Genomic DNA, 14,968 nt, shown 5'->3' on the forward strand with positions numbered 1-14,968 from the left:
CCCAGGTTCAGGGAGATTGTAATTCTAGGTGCTAATATTTTGTCTTATCTTTGTTGATAAGGTATTTTGTTCCTTGGTTTCAGCTGGAATCTCTGAAGGTGGGTGTGGAGAGAGTGAGATGTCTGGTAGGGAATGTTTCTGGGATCTTGCTAGGTGTTGCAACTGGGGGTTCTGGGCAAAAATGTGTTGCTAGGTATTAAGAGATGGCACTTAAGAGTGAAGATAAGTTAGGAGGAACTGAAGGGTTCATAAGAAGTAGGAAAGCTGGGTATTCCATCGGGATCTGCTTAGTGCCCTGGAAATGGGAGCACAGAGTAAGACAACAGGTAGTCTGCTATAGAGCTAGAGATGAAACTTGGAGAGTAGATTTGGAGGAAAGTAGTGAGAGTGAAGATCTGAAGCTTGCCTACCTGCACTGCTGCTGGCCAACTTGCTTCTCTGGCAGGTATAGCTGGGATACCAGGAGTGGGGAGAAGATTGGAAGAGAATGTCTGTATGATCCATTTGAAGTGGGCAGAGAAAGGGGGGTGAAACCACTACAGGTGGTTTGCTACAGAGCTGGGGATGAGACTAGGAAATTGAAGAAGAGGAGGGAGAGATAAGGATTTGCATTTAACCCACCTGCTTCTCTGTCTGAAGTCCAGATAGGTTTTTGTTTCTTTGTTTTGGTGGAGGTAAATTTTGTGAAACAAGGTTTCAATAGATAGCGTTTGCTGGCCTGGAGTTTGATAGTTAGAAAATGTCCATCTTGAATTTGGGGAGATACACCTGCCTCTCCTCTCCAGGACTGAGATTAAAACATGCCGATCCACATCCTGTAGCCAAGCAGGACTCTTAGGGGAGGGATAAGGACACCAACCCACCCACAAAACCTTCAACCCAAAATGTGTCCTATCTACAAGATGTGCAGGGACAAAGATATATAGCAGAGACTGAGGGAATGGCCATCCAATGACTGGCCTAACCTGAGCCCCATTCCATGGGCAAGCACCAATCCTAATACTATTAATGATACTCTGTTATGCTTGCAAACAGGAGCCTAGCATATATAACATGGATACTTCAATATATCCATGGGTATAGACACATACATATGTACATATACACATGTGTTCAGAGACAGGTTCTACATATGTCACTGTATTGGCACATGGTATAAGAAAGATTATAAGTTCCTGATTACAATGAAGTATATATAAAGAGTATTTCAGATTTAGTAATTCAGTTTATAAACATATATTAAGATATTTTAGATCAAAGGATCCCCTTGATGTCGTTAAACTCTGTATTATTGCTCTGTGATGAAGATAAGCTGAATTCCACTCATAAACTTTCCTGACAGCAGCACAAATGTAGCTCTGTCCCAGTGGCAGCGGCCCATGAAACCAGTGTGCACTTTAATGAGGAGTCCTGACCATTCTCTTCACTAGACCCAAGAAACAACTGGAAATAGCCCAAAGATACACTGAGGGAGATGGACACCAATTTCCCAGAAGTAAATCCCATTCAGCTTGTACTTTGGAACAATTGATTAGCCCTGACACTTGCACAATCTCCTAACAAAGGTCAGGCGGCACCTGAACGCCATCATGGCAGACGCTCCGGGTCTCATCCCCATCTTCCTTCTGGGCTATCTACTCAGCACTGAATGTGCAGGTTTGTTTCCTTTTCAATGCTACACTGAATATGCTTCTCTTTTAGAAACAGAAATATTTAGAACTATCTTTATAAAGTAGAGCAAGATTTTATTATTTGACAGCTGTAGTCTCTATTGTAGCAGGCAGCATGTCAGCCAGTAACTCTGGCTCTGTGGTAACTTCAGTTTCAACGTTTGAAAAAATGAACTAGATTTACAGTGTTTGCGGTGCATTTTTATTTAATAGATACAGTTATTCTTATGATTTGACAATATAATTCCTCTTAAAATTTCTGTGTCCTTGGTTTCAAAAAAATGAAAGTCAGAAAGTACCTTAAGAAAGAAATTGCAGAATAAGCAGGGAAACGTTTTTTAGGATTTTAGACTCACCACCTTGAAATCAAAAGGGGAAACATCAAAACCACAATGGTTTATTTACATGAAAGGTCTTTCTTGTATCTACATGTGTTCCAATATTTTAGAACTAGATGGTAAGGCATAGCTATAATGTTTAAGTGTATATATTTATAATTTAATTTCTCTGAGGAAGATTAAGCTTTTGTTATTAAGTTGCTATCTGTCATAAAAGCTTTTACATAGACAGAAATAAATCAGCTCATCTGTCATACATCTCAGAGCTGATGTTTGGAGAACCATAATACTCAGAGGCTTCCCTCGGGGACAAAAGTAAGTATACAAATGGCTAGAAAGAGGAGGAGTTTAGTTCATGCAAAGTACAGCACAGCAGGTTTTTGTTTAGTTTCTTTTTGCAACAAGAGTGGCATTACTTCCCAGGGGAAGCCACACGGGAAGAACTTACTGCATTCAGACAAACAGCCTGCTCACCCTGGATACATTTATCAGACTTACTAGTCAACCTACTAAAATCAAGTAAGTGACACTGCCAGGATCAGGTGCCAACCCTGAGCATCCCCAGAAAACAGGCTGGTCTCCTGGTTCCCACTCCAGACATGATGTCAACTGTGGAATCAGACTGAAAAGCTGCAAAGATGACATGAGAATGCAAAGGTTAAACTGCACTAGCAAAGTGGGTAGAGATGAAAAATACATGTTGGAAAACTCATTATGTGGACCATAAAGGCAGGTCATTCAACACATTGCCCGGGATTGACCTATGTGAGAACAAAAGATCCAAGCACTCTCTTATAAAGATCCAAGCATGTCTTACTGGTGAGGGAATCTCAGATGTAAAATGATAGAAAAAAAATCACGATTTCAGACCCGGGGCAATAATGACTAGAAATAATCTTCAAGGGGTGTTAAATATATCATCTGCAGACAATACTGAGGATAAAAGCAACAAGATTTTAGAGTCAATTTGGTCAGTGAACCAGGGAAATGTCCCTGGCTGGGGGTGGCAGTGGCTAGGTATTCATATAGCACTGTCTTCTGTTAAACTGTCCTGGGCTTTAGAACAGAGAGGTCACAAGTTCATAACTACTGCCTTATTGTTCAAATTTAGAATTTGGAAAACAAAATTAGTCTGTGAAATAAATTTGGGTTTATAATGTATACACATCAAAATTGTCTTTCATGCATTTGGATATCAGTACATACTGTTATGGTGAATGGTACCATGACAAGGTAATAGAAGCAGAGACAAACGGGTTCTGCTCTCCACATAAAGCACCATGGACTCAAAAAAAGAGGCTTTAAAGGGATAGGGTGTGTACCACATGCTTAGGGAGTACAAAAGTAGGAACATGATGGATGTAAAATCTCCTGGCAGACACAATGTTTGGAGCAAGATCTTAAGAGATGAATAGTTGTTCAGTGTTCTTAAATGTCTGACCCAGGGGCTAGATAGATAGCTCAGTGGGTAAAAGTTCTTTTCACCAAGCCTGACAACCTGAATTTGATCCCCAGGATCTATACAATGAATAAGAGACCTGACTTCCAGGATTGTCATTTAATATCCACATGTATGAGAACACCCACAATGCATGCATACATATATACATACAGATGCTTGTATATTCATGTATGTATATATGTAAAGACACACACATATTCTTATGGTTTCTGTTGTTGAGTTAAACACCATGACCATAAATAACTTGGGAAGAAAGGGTTTATTTCAGGTGAAGGAAGTCCAAGAGGGAACGGAAACCATATAAGAACCTGGAGGCAGGAGCTGATATCGAAGCCATGGAGAAATGTTGCTTGCAGTCTCCACCTAAAGGCTTACTCAGACTGCTTTCTTATACAGCTCAGAACCAGGGTCACCAGCTCAGGGGTAGCACATCCAAAAGTGAGCTTGGCCCTCCCACATCAATCATCACTCAAGAATACACTCCACAGTCTTTCTCACAGGCCAGTTTGGTGATGACATATTTAGAATTGAGTTTTGCTCTTCCAAAATGACTCTAGCTTGTGTCAAATTGTCATAAAATGTCATAAAAGCTAGTCGGAACGCACACACACACACACACACACACAGACAGAGAGAGAGAGAGAGAGAGAGAGAGAGAGAGAGAGAAAGAGAGAGAGAGCAATGTGTAGCACTTTACATAGATAGTAACCCTCACACAGAAAAAGCCACCTCCACAATAATTTAAGTATTCAAGATGCTTAACATGCTTCATCTTGTTTGAATACTGACTGTTAGAAGTAAGGCAAGAAAATGGGGTGGGTCAGATTCTCCAGAAAGGGTCCTAAGTTAAGGAGAGGGAACATAGACAGCAATATGGAGGTGTAAGTGTAAGTGTAAGAAGCACAGCCCTCACTGTGTTATAGCACTCACAATGGTAACACTATAAGGAACTGATGAGGCTCCAGGCTAGGGAGTCCAAGTTTAAGTCTCTTGCAATCATACAATGCAAACAGACGAATGTAATGTGGACAAGAATAGAGAGAGGATTTGCAATTGAAGTGATAATTATAAAATAGTGCAGATATGATTTGATAGCCACATGCATATGAAAGGTTTGGGAGACATATATGGAGTGTCTGGGGGTTGAGGATAATGTGATAATATCAACAACACAGTACAGGCTCTGTAGTCTGACTGTATGTACAGGCTGATGCTTTATTATATGGCAAGCTGTCAGAAAATGCATGCAGTCAAAAAGATTCTTTACATGGTTACTGCCAATGATGACAATGGTAATTTTCTTGCACAGAGGACAGTGAGAATGTAAAGACACTTTAAAGAGCATAGAATTGCTGGAGAAGGGAGAAAGCTAAGAATGGGGAGAGGAGATAGCATGCACAACATGGGAAGAAAGTGAGTAACCAGGATACACAAGCCTATAATTTCTCTGAGAGATCTCGTCAACATGACGATGAGGTGCCTTACAGCACTGTTACATTCATTTGACATTTTAAAAAGTTATGGTTCAGATATCGTATGGTTTGTCCATGTCTATGCAGTCAGTTTCAAGGCATACATACATGTATACATGCTGAGGGAGAGAGAGAGAGCAACAAAAATACATACAACCAGGAAGCAACAAGGAGAAGGAAAGGGAAGAAGGCAGGAAATTGAAAATTTCAATTCTCAAAAAAGCAAAAGTGTCCTACAGAGTAGGCAGTCATAGCTAAAAGAAACTACGCCATGAATATCAGTAAAATGCATACATCACTGGCCTTTACATAACAGCTAAAGACATCACGGGCCCGAAGATAAAATCTATTATGCCATGATTGTCCCTCACTATCCCATGAGAAGCAGTGAGGTCACCTTTGCAGCTGGCCTACAGTTGGGATGTTGTTGTTGTTGTTGTTGTTGTTTAATATATTTTCATACAAAATATTTTGATCATATTCTTTTCCCTCCCCCAGCTTCTCCCAGATCTGCCCCCCCTTACTCTCTGTCTTTCTATCTCTCCTTCCCTCCCTCTCTCTCCAAACAAAAACAAAGTAAAATCAAAACAAACACAAACAGGCTTCTGTTCTTCACGGGATATTTGTTGCAAAGTCATTGGGAGACTACATGCCGGAAGCAGCCCAGCCAGGGAATGACGATCACCTTGGAAGGATCCTGCACTGTTATTTTCAAGTGATGACAAAGTGTGAACTTAACTGCTTATTTGAGAAGTTTCCTTTTCATGCAAAGTTAAATACAAATACAACTGAGGTGTGACCTTTCATTATTGACACTCAACCGATTAAAAATGAAATTGAAGTTTAACTCCTAAATTTCCATGTGTATACAGTACTGTGAAAAGCTCATAGTTTTTAGCTCTATGTCCCAAAGAGAAATTAGCTATGGAATTACAAACAAACTTTTTCTTTAAAAACATGTTTACTTTTCAGGGTGATTTTATTTTCTAAAACTAAAGAACTGTACTTTCAAATTTCAGTTTTTCTTGATCGCGAAAATGCCACCAAAATTCTTACCCGTCCAAAGAGATATAACTCAGGGAAACTGGAAGAGTTTGTTCAGGGAAACCTTGAGAGAGAGTGCATAGAAGAAAGATGCAGTTTTGAAGAAGCACGAGAAGTTTTTGAAAACACTGAAAAAACTGTGAGTATACCCACATCATACCTGATTAATATGTCCCAGAGCAAAAGATGGAAAACGTCAATTTTTAAAAAGAGAGTGTGGTACTAGAGAGATGACTCTGTTTTAGAGCACTGGCCGCTATTCCAGAAGACACAGGTTCAAATCCAAGCATCTAGAAAACCCCACACTCTCTTCTGACCTCTTTGAGTAGTACATATAAAGTAGTACATGTGTGCACGCAGATAGAAAACTCATACACATAAAACAAAATTTAAAAAGTATTTAAGATCAATTATTAAAGGAAAGAAGCTTGTATTTGAAATCTTAAAATATCTATTCAGATCAAATTATATATCACAAATGTTGTAAAAGGAAAGGAGTCCACATCAAAATACTTTAAAAACTATCATTAAGCTGTCCTCCTTTTTCTTTACAGACTGAATTTTGGAAGCAGTATGTTGGTAAGCAATTCATTTTATTTCCTAGCTGCTATATGAAACACTTGAGGATTGTGCCTATTTTCTATATATAGAGATTGTTCAGTCTCAGCTTTAAAAAAAAATCTACTTCAAATGCAGGTAGAAACAGAACAATTGCATGTTTGAGTTAAATGAACGTTTGCTGTCAGTAGTGAATTCAGAGATGATGATTGGCAATGTTTACCAGGTTAAATCCTCCTGATTGGGATGCTTTCTGATACCCTCCATGTCTTGACCTACCATGCCTTCTTGTTACCCTTCTGAGCACTCCACTACTACTGCCCTCATTCCGCACGGAGCTCCTTGCACACCCTAGCACTGCTCCCTTGTTAGAGGCATTATCTGGGTATCTCTGTTAGCTGACTCTTTCCAGCTTCTTCTAGGCTAACTTCCTTACCTTGCTCAGGAACTTGTCCAAAATTCCACCAACTCAGTGAGTCCTCCTTTGATGAGGTATTAATATTCCAACCTGCTCCCTGGTAGTGCTGACGTCTTAGACATTTGTGGCATTGTCTATTATTTGTAATGAAATAGCTTTGGCATGAGACCCGACTCTAAATGCATTTGTTACATACACATATGTGTTTAATATATATATATATATATATTGCCTAAAGATCCTATCATACAATAATTTTTTAAAGATTTATTCATTTATTACATATAAGTACACTCTAGCTGTCTTCAGACACACCAGAAGAGGGCATCAGATCTCTTTACAGATGGTTGTGAGCCACCATGTGGTTACTGGGAATTGAACTCATGACCTCTGGAAGAGCAGTCGGGTGCTCTTAACCGCTGAACCATCTCTCCAGCCCTCATACAATAATTTTAATAATTTTGTTTATAAAAAATTTCATAGCCTGGTACTTTCCATTTGCAACAGCACATTGGTACACAAACAGTTTTAGGTTTTGGAGTGATTTGAAACTTGAGCTTTCAGATTGAGGATAGTCAACTTGTAGCACTTTCCACATCGGTGTCTTGTTCGTTTTCCCATCCTCCTGGAATGTGAGCTTCATATTGGCAGGAATCAGTAGCTTCACTTGTTGATAGGTTCCTGACACCTACATACTCCCTACAATGTAGGCACTCAGGAAACATCCGCCCCATGAACTGACCCAAAGGAAGACAAGCAATACTTCAACAACAACCAATTTTGTTATTTACGTTATATCTTTGTACAGTTTTTAAATCTGTGCACAAATACAAATTTCAAAAAATTTGAAGTACAGAAGTCAGATGTTGAGTGACGTTTTACAGGCTGACTTCCTTCAGAGTATTTGCACTAACAGAACAAATGAACTTGGACACTCTATTCACTGAGCTCCATCTACTTGAGGTCCAATTTGATTTTCTAGGATTCCATTTCTGGAGAAACTACTAGAAAATCTCATAACCTCATAACTCAGTCTTGTGTCTCCACTTTCCATTTGAACTTGCAAAAGAAAAGAGGTTCTCTTTGGCCTTCTTTATTTTTAAAGATGAACGCTACCAAGCCCACTTTTGAGTTGGCTCACAAATTCCATGCAAACCAGTTTGGGTTCTCTTCTAAGAGCCATGACCTCACTAACCCTGAAACCATATAGACACAAAGAACAAAAAGTGACCCAGCAGGTTGTAGTTAATTTTTGCATGTATGTTCATGTAACAATAATAATCAAAAATGAACTATTAACTTGAGTGTGGGGAGCATTGAGGAATATGAGGAATGGATTTGAGAAGGTTTGAGGACACAAAAGAAAGGAGGAGAGTGCTGGAATTATATTTTAATTAAAAGGTAGTGAAAATAATAAAAATAAAATAAATGCTAAAAAAAAATAAGAGCTAGATGTGGGTGGTGCTTGCCTGTAATCCCTGCACTGAGAAGGGAGTGACGGAAAACTCTTTGAGGCTTATTGCCTAGCCAGCTTCACCTAATCAATATTCTCTAAGTTCCATGGGAGAAAAACAATCTAATGGCTTTCTCTCCCATTCAGAAAACTATATAATAAGTGAAAAAACACGCTGAGGGTTGACTTGTACATACATACATACATACATACATACATACATACATACATATATACGCCACACACACACGCACACACACACACACACACACACACACACACACACACTGAGAGAGGGACAAAGAGAAAGGGAGGAGGAGGAAGAGGAAGAGGAGGAGGAGGAAGAGGAGGAGGAAGAAGAGGAAGAGGAAGAGGGGGAGGAGGAGGAGAAGGAGGAGGAGGAAGAGGAAGAGGAGGAGGGGGAGGAGGAGGAGAAGGAGGAGGAGGAGAAGGAGGAGGAGGAGAAGAAGAAGAGGAGGAGGAGGAGGAAGAAGAAGAGGAAGAGGAAGAGGAAGAGGAAGAGGAAGAAGAAGAAGAAGAAGAAGAAGAAGAAGAAGAAGAAGAAGAAGAAGAAGAAGAAGAAGAAGAAGAAGAAGAAGAAGAAGAAGAAGAAATCTTTGCTACGTACGGTTGGACTCTCATGATTCCTTCATACTGCCCATCCGAAACACACCCCAACCCCAGCCCCAGCCCTAGTCCCAGCCCCAGCCTCAGCCCAAGCAGCATACTTTGAAGTTAGGCAATGGCTTTCCAGGTCAGCTAGGTTCAGTGTTTACTATACTTTGGTTACAAATACCCATTTTCACCACAAAATCCTAAAACAACACAAATAAGAACAAAAGAGGCACAAAACCCATACTTGTTTTCACATGTAGTTAGGATTCCTACCTATCACAAACTTAGACTGTTCTAATGAGAATCTGCCTGGGCCCAGGCTCCTCACTGCTATGTCTGTATGTCTCTGCCATGACTTCATCTTACAAAGAGCCTGACTGAACTACCATCTGTCTGGCATTGTTGAATACAGTTCAGAGAAGCAGTTTATAGAATGCCTATTCCATTCAACCCTCACAGCAGTTAGATGGGTAAAGCATTATGAATTTTGTTTCATAGAGAAGGAAGCAGGCTTAGAGGTGGTAAGGGGTTTGCCTTAGATCACCCAGTTGGAAAACCACAAGACCAGGAAAGGAACCCAAGTTCTTTTCTAACCAACTCTTTCTTTCACTATAACATCTTATTATCCTGAAATCTGAATGTTGTCTTGTTTGTTATTGTTGTTATTGTTGTTATTGTTGCTGTTGTTGTTGTTCTTCTTCTTCTTCTTCTTCTTCTTCTTCTTCTTCTTCTTCTTCTTCTTCACCACCACCACCATCATCACCATCATCATCATCATCATAAGGGTTTATTTATTTTCATTTTATATGTATGAGCATGTTGTCTGAATAAGTATCTGGATACCACATTTGTGCCTGGTAACTATGGAAACAAGAAACGGGGTATCAGTTTCCCTGAAACTGTAGTTAGGGACTGCAATAAACAACCATGTTGGGGCTGGGAACTGAACCCAGGTCCTCTGTAAACTATCAAGTACTCTTAACCACTGAATCATCTCTAAATCTCCAGAGCCTAGCAATCTTGAAAGAGAATCTCACATGGCAGGATCTTGTCTCCTGTTGTTTTTGACCCCTACTATCTATGGCTTTCTCCTGGCCTATAGTACACACAGACAAGAGAGCAAAGGAACACTAAATTCAAGAGAAAATGACATTCATTTTGAAGATATATCTTAGCAAATGAGTTTCCTGTGTGGCTGGCTGCAAGCCCAGACCCTTTCACTAAAACACCCTAAATAATTCAGATTCATTGGTCTATAATATAAAGTGCAAATGTAGCTCGTTTTTAGACTGGTTCTGAACATCAATAATAATAAACCAGAGATAATGTATTTTGTTTTCATAGAATTGGAACAAATTGCAGTATCTGTGCAAAAGCACATTGGATCAAGGGGCAGAGAGGGCAAGGTCTAATTTTTACAGCAATCCAATTTTCCAAAGAGTTTATTTCTGAAAAAGGATACTAGTCCCATAGTCAACAGACCATGGACACATGCTTCCATCAGGGAATAGGGGATGTGGTCATCTATGCAATAAATGTCAGGGGGGTTGGCTATAAAGTATGACTAATAACTAGAAATTTCTCTTTGATTCTTCCCATTTTTCTCTCCTTCATACCATTTCATCTCAGAGTTTTCTTTCTCATTTGTGGAGTCTTAAAGAGTTTTTCTGTAGCTCAAAATACATGCCCCTCTTCTCCTGGTTGGGTTCATCCTATCCCTTGATGCTTTCTTAGTAGTATGAGTAGAGGCTGGACACTAAGAAACCACACTTAAAGGTTTCCTTCTGTTCCTGACTCTTCTCCACTTTCCTGTTCCTTCTCCCTGTTTTTATTTTTGTTTGTTTCTTTTTCCTACTATCAGTGTTTTCAAGGGCTCTGTCAATGTAGAAACTTCTAAAAACGCAGCATAGAAACAGCAACTGTATTTTTAAAGCTCACCCAAGAGTACTTTTAAGCTTCTGATGACGCACTGAACACAGTTGCCGACTTGGAAGCTAACTAGTAAGCAGAAAACTATCATCTTAAAGCTTCTGGCAACTTTGCTGTTGCCACAGCCCCTTACTTCATGTGATAGAGAAGCATTAAAAGGCAATTCAAGAAAGTAGATACATTTGGCCTGTGCCTGGACTACCAGTCTATGAGTGGATACACTTTTATTGCCTAACACAGCTTGTTGTACAAGACCTGAAATAAGATGTCCTCATATGAAATATAAATAGTACTTGCTGAAGTGGTTCGATTTAATTTATGGATAACTTGTTTCCATTCCATGAAGAAACACTGACAGTCCTTCTCATTGTACACTGATATAGCATTTCCATACAAACATATTTCCCCCTCTTTCCTTGGGTTATATAAACTGTGCATGCCTCCTTCTGTGAAATTTCCAAGGATGGTACTACCCTGAAAACCTTTGCTGCAGTGGCTTTTAGAAACTCGAAGAAACAGGCACATCGCTTAACTATATGCCGGTAGCTTGCAGCTCAGTAGTTCCCTCATCCGAAAATCTGAATCCTACCTTCATAAATCAGTTCAGGGTAGGACTGAGCATTTTAAGCAGCACGTCTGATAACTCAATTTCTTTACTTGTCTTAAAGATGGAGATCAGTGTGAATCAAATCCTTGCTTAAATGGTGGAATATGCAAGGATGATATTAATTCCTATGAATGTTGGTGCCAAGCTGGATTTGAAGGAAGGAACTGTGAATTAGGTAAGTAACCCTTTATTTATTCATAGTTCGAAGTTTCCTTTTTAAACCAGATGAAACAGGAAATTTAAATATTTTATACCACGCAATTCTTTTAAAACACATTCTCTATGCTTATAAACATTTGCTTTCTCTGTAGTCACTTTCTAGGATATGAATTCAAGCTAGTATTTCAGGATAATATTCCATTCCCTTTATGTATGCATCCTTAATATTTTCCCCATTTTATGAACAAGAAGACTTTAGCTCAAATAGCAAACATAAATGGTTGAGTCAGGAAGTGAACTTCTTGTACTGTACTCAAAACTCTGAGAAAACTGCACCCATAAAAAGATTTGAACTTGGGAAGTCCCACACCCGCGGATCCCGGCCCGCAGCAGCTCTCTGCTCCCAGACCCTGTGAGAGAGAGACCCAACCGCCTGGTCAGGTGGGCACTCCTGAGGCTGCAGAGCGGAAGAGACCACCAACACTGCTCACCCCTGCCCACATCCCTGGCACAAGAGGAAACTGTATAAGGCCTCTGGGCTCCCGTGGGGGAGGGCCCAGGAGCGGCAGGACCCCTGCCTGAGACGCCACCAGACCCTGAAGGAAACAGACCGGATAAACAATTCTCTGCACACAAATCCCGTGGGAGGGAGAGCTGAACCTTCAGAGAGGCAGACAAGCCTGGGAAACCAGAAGAGACTGCTCTCTGCACACACATCTCAGACGCCAGAGGAAAAAGCCAAAGACCATCTGGAACCCTGGTGCACTGAAGCTCCCGGAAGGGGCGGCACAGGTCTTCCTGGTTGCTGCCGCTGCAGAGAGCCCGTGGGCAGCACCCCACGAGCGAACTTGAGCCCCGGGACCACAGGTAAGACCAACTTTTCTGCTGCAAGAAAGCTGCCTGGTGAACTCAAGACACAGGCCCACAGGAACAGCTGAAGACCTGCAGAGAGGAAAAACTACACGCCGGAAAGCAGAACACTCTGTCCCCATAACTGACTGAAAGAGAGGAAAACAGGTCTACAGCACTCCTGACACACAGGCTTATAGGACAGTCTAGCCACTGTCAGAAATAGCAGAACAAAGTAACACTAGAGATAATCTGATGGCGAGAGGCAAGCGCAGGAAACCAAGCAACAGAAACCAAGACTACATGGCAACATCGGAGCCCAATTCTCCCATCAAAACAAACATGGAATATCCAAACACACCAGAAAAGCAAGATCTAGTTTCAAAATCATTTTTGATCATGATGCTGGAGGACTTCAAGAAAGACGTGAAGAACTCCCTTAGAGAACAAGTAGAAGCCTACAGAGAGGAATCGCAAAAATGCCTGAAAGAATCGCAAAAATCCCTGAAAGAATTCCAGGAAAACATAAATAAACAAGTAGAAGCCCATAGAGAGGAGACACAAAAATCCCTGAAAAAATTCCAGGAAAACATAAATAAACAAGTAGAAGCCCATAGAGAGGAGACACAAAAATCCCTGAAAGAATTCCAGGAAAACACAATCAAACAGTTGAAGGAATTAAAAATGGAAATAGAAGCAATCAAGAAAGAACACATGGAAACAACCCTGGATATAGAAAACCAAAAGAAGAGACAAGGAGCTGTAGATACAAGCTTCACCAACAGAATACAAGAGATGGAAGAGAGAATCTCAGGAGCAGAAGATTCCATAGAAATCATTGACTCAACTGTCAAAGATAATGTAAAGCGGAAAAAGCTACTGGTCCAAAACATACAGGAAATCCAGGACTCAATGAGAAGATCAAACCTAAGGATAATAGGTATAGAAGAGAGTGAAGACTCCCAGCTCAAAGGACCAGTAAATATCTTCAACAAAATCATAGAAGAAAACTTCCCTAACCTAAAAAAAGAGATACCCATAGGCTAAAAGAAGCCTACAGAACTCCAAATAGATTGGACCAGAAAAGAAACACCTCCCATCACATAATAGTCAAAACACCAAACGCACAAAATAAAGAAAGAATATTAAAAGCAGTAAGGGAAAAAGGTCAAGTAACATATAAAGGCAGACCTATCAGAATCACACCAGACTTCTCGCCAGAAACTATGAAGGCCAGAAGATCCTGGACTGATGTCATACAGACCCTAAGAGAACACAAATGCCAGCCCAGGTTACTGTATCCAGCAAAACTCTCAATTAACATTGATGGAGAAACCAAGATATTCCATGACAAAACCAAATTTACACAATATCTTTCTACAAATCCAGCACTACAAAGGATAATAAATGGTAAAGCCCAACATAAGGAGGCAAGCTATACCCTAGAAGAAGCAAGAAACTAATCATCTTGGCAACAAAACAAAGAGAATGAAAGCACACAAACATGACCTCACATCCAAATATGAATATAACGGGAAGCAATAATCACTATTCCTTAATATCTCTCAATATCAATGGCCTCAACTCCCCAATAAAAAGACATAGATTAACAAACTGGATACGAAACGAGGACCCTGCATTCTGCTGCCTACAGGAAACACACCTCAGAGACAAAGACAGACACTACCTCAGAGTGAAAGGCTGGAAAACAACTTTCCAAGCAAATGGTCAGAAGAAGCAAGCTGGAGTAGCCATTCTAATATCAAATAAAATCAATTTCCAACTAAAAGTCATCAAAAAAGATAAGGAAGGACAATTCATATTCATCAAAGGAAAAATCCACCAAGATGAACTCTCAATCCTAAATATCTATGCCCCAAATACAAGGGCACCTACATACGTAAAAGAAACCTTACTAAAGCTCAAAACACACATTGCACCTCAGACAATAATAGTGGGAGATTTCAACACCCCACTCTCATCAATGGACAGATCATGGAAACAGAAATTAAACAGTGATGTCGACAGACTAAGAGAAGTCATGAGCCAAATGGACTTAACAGATATTTATAGAACATTCTATCCTAAAGCAAAAGGATATACCTTCTTCTCAGCTCCTCATGGTACTTGCTCCAAAATTGACCATATAATTGGTCAAAAAACGGGCCTCAACAGGTACAGAAAGATAGAAATAATCCCATGCGTGCTATCGGACCACCACTCCCTAAAACTGGTCTTCAATAACAATAAGGGAAGAATGCCCACATATACGTGGAAATTGAACAATGCTCTACTCAATGATAACCCGGTCAAGGAAGAAATAAAGAAAGAAATTAAAAACTTTTTAGAATTTAATGAAAATGAAGATACAACATACCCAATCTTATGGGACAC

The 14,968-nt window shown here is 40.1% G+C and overlaps 1 protein-coding gene across 1 annotated transcript in view; it reads left to right on the forward strand.

Moving 5' to 3' along the window:
- Positions 1–1,589: 1,589 nt before the first annotated feature.
- Positions 1,590–14,968, forward strand: part of F9 (coagulation factor IX) — a 44,502-nt gene continuing 31,123 nt past the window's right edge. The window contains exons 1-4 of the mRNA NM_031540.1: positions 1,590–1,656; positions 5,962–6,125; positions 6,541–6,565; positions 11,628–11,741. Coding sequence (NP_113728.1) covers positions 1,590–1,656; positions 5,962–6,125; positions 6,541–6,565; positions 11,628–11,741 — 370 coding nt within the window. The remainder of the gene's footprint in view (positions 1,657–5,961; positions 6,126–6,540; positions 6,566–11,627; positions 11,742–14,968) is intronic.

The sequence above is a fragment of the Rattus norvegicus genome, chromosome X (assembly GCF_036323735.1).
Source record: "Rattus norvegicus strain BN/NHsdMcwi chromosome X, GRCr8, whole genome shotgun sequence".
Lineage (NCBI taxonomy): Eukaryota > Metazoa > Chordata > Mammalia > Rodentia > Muridae > Rattus > Rattus norvegicus.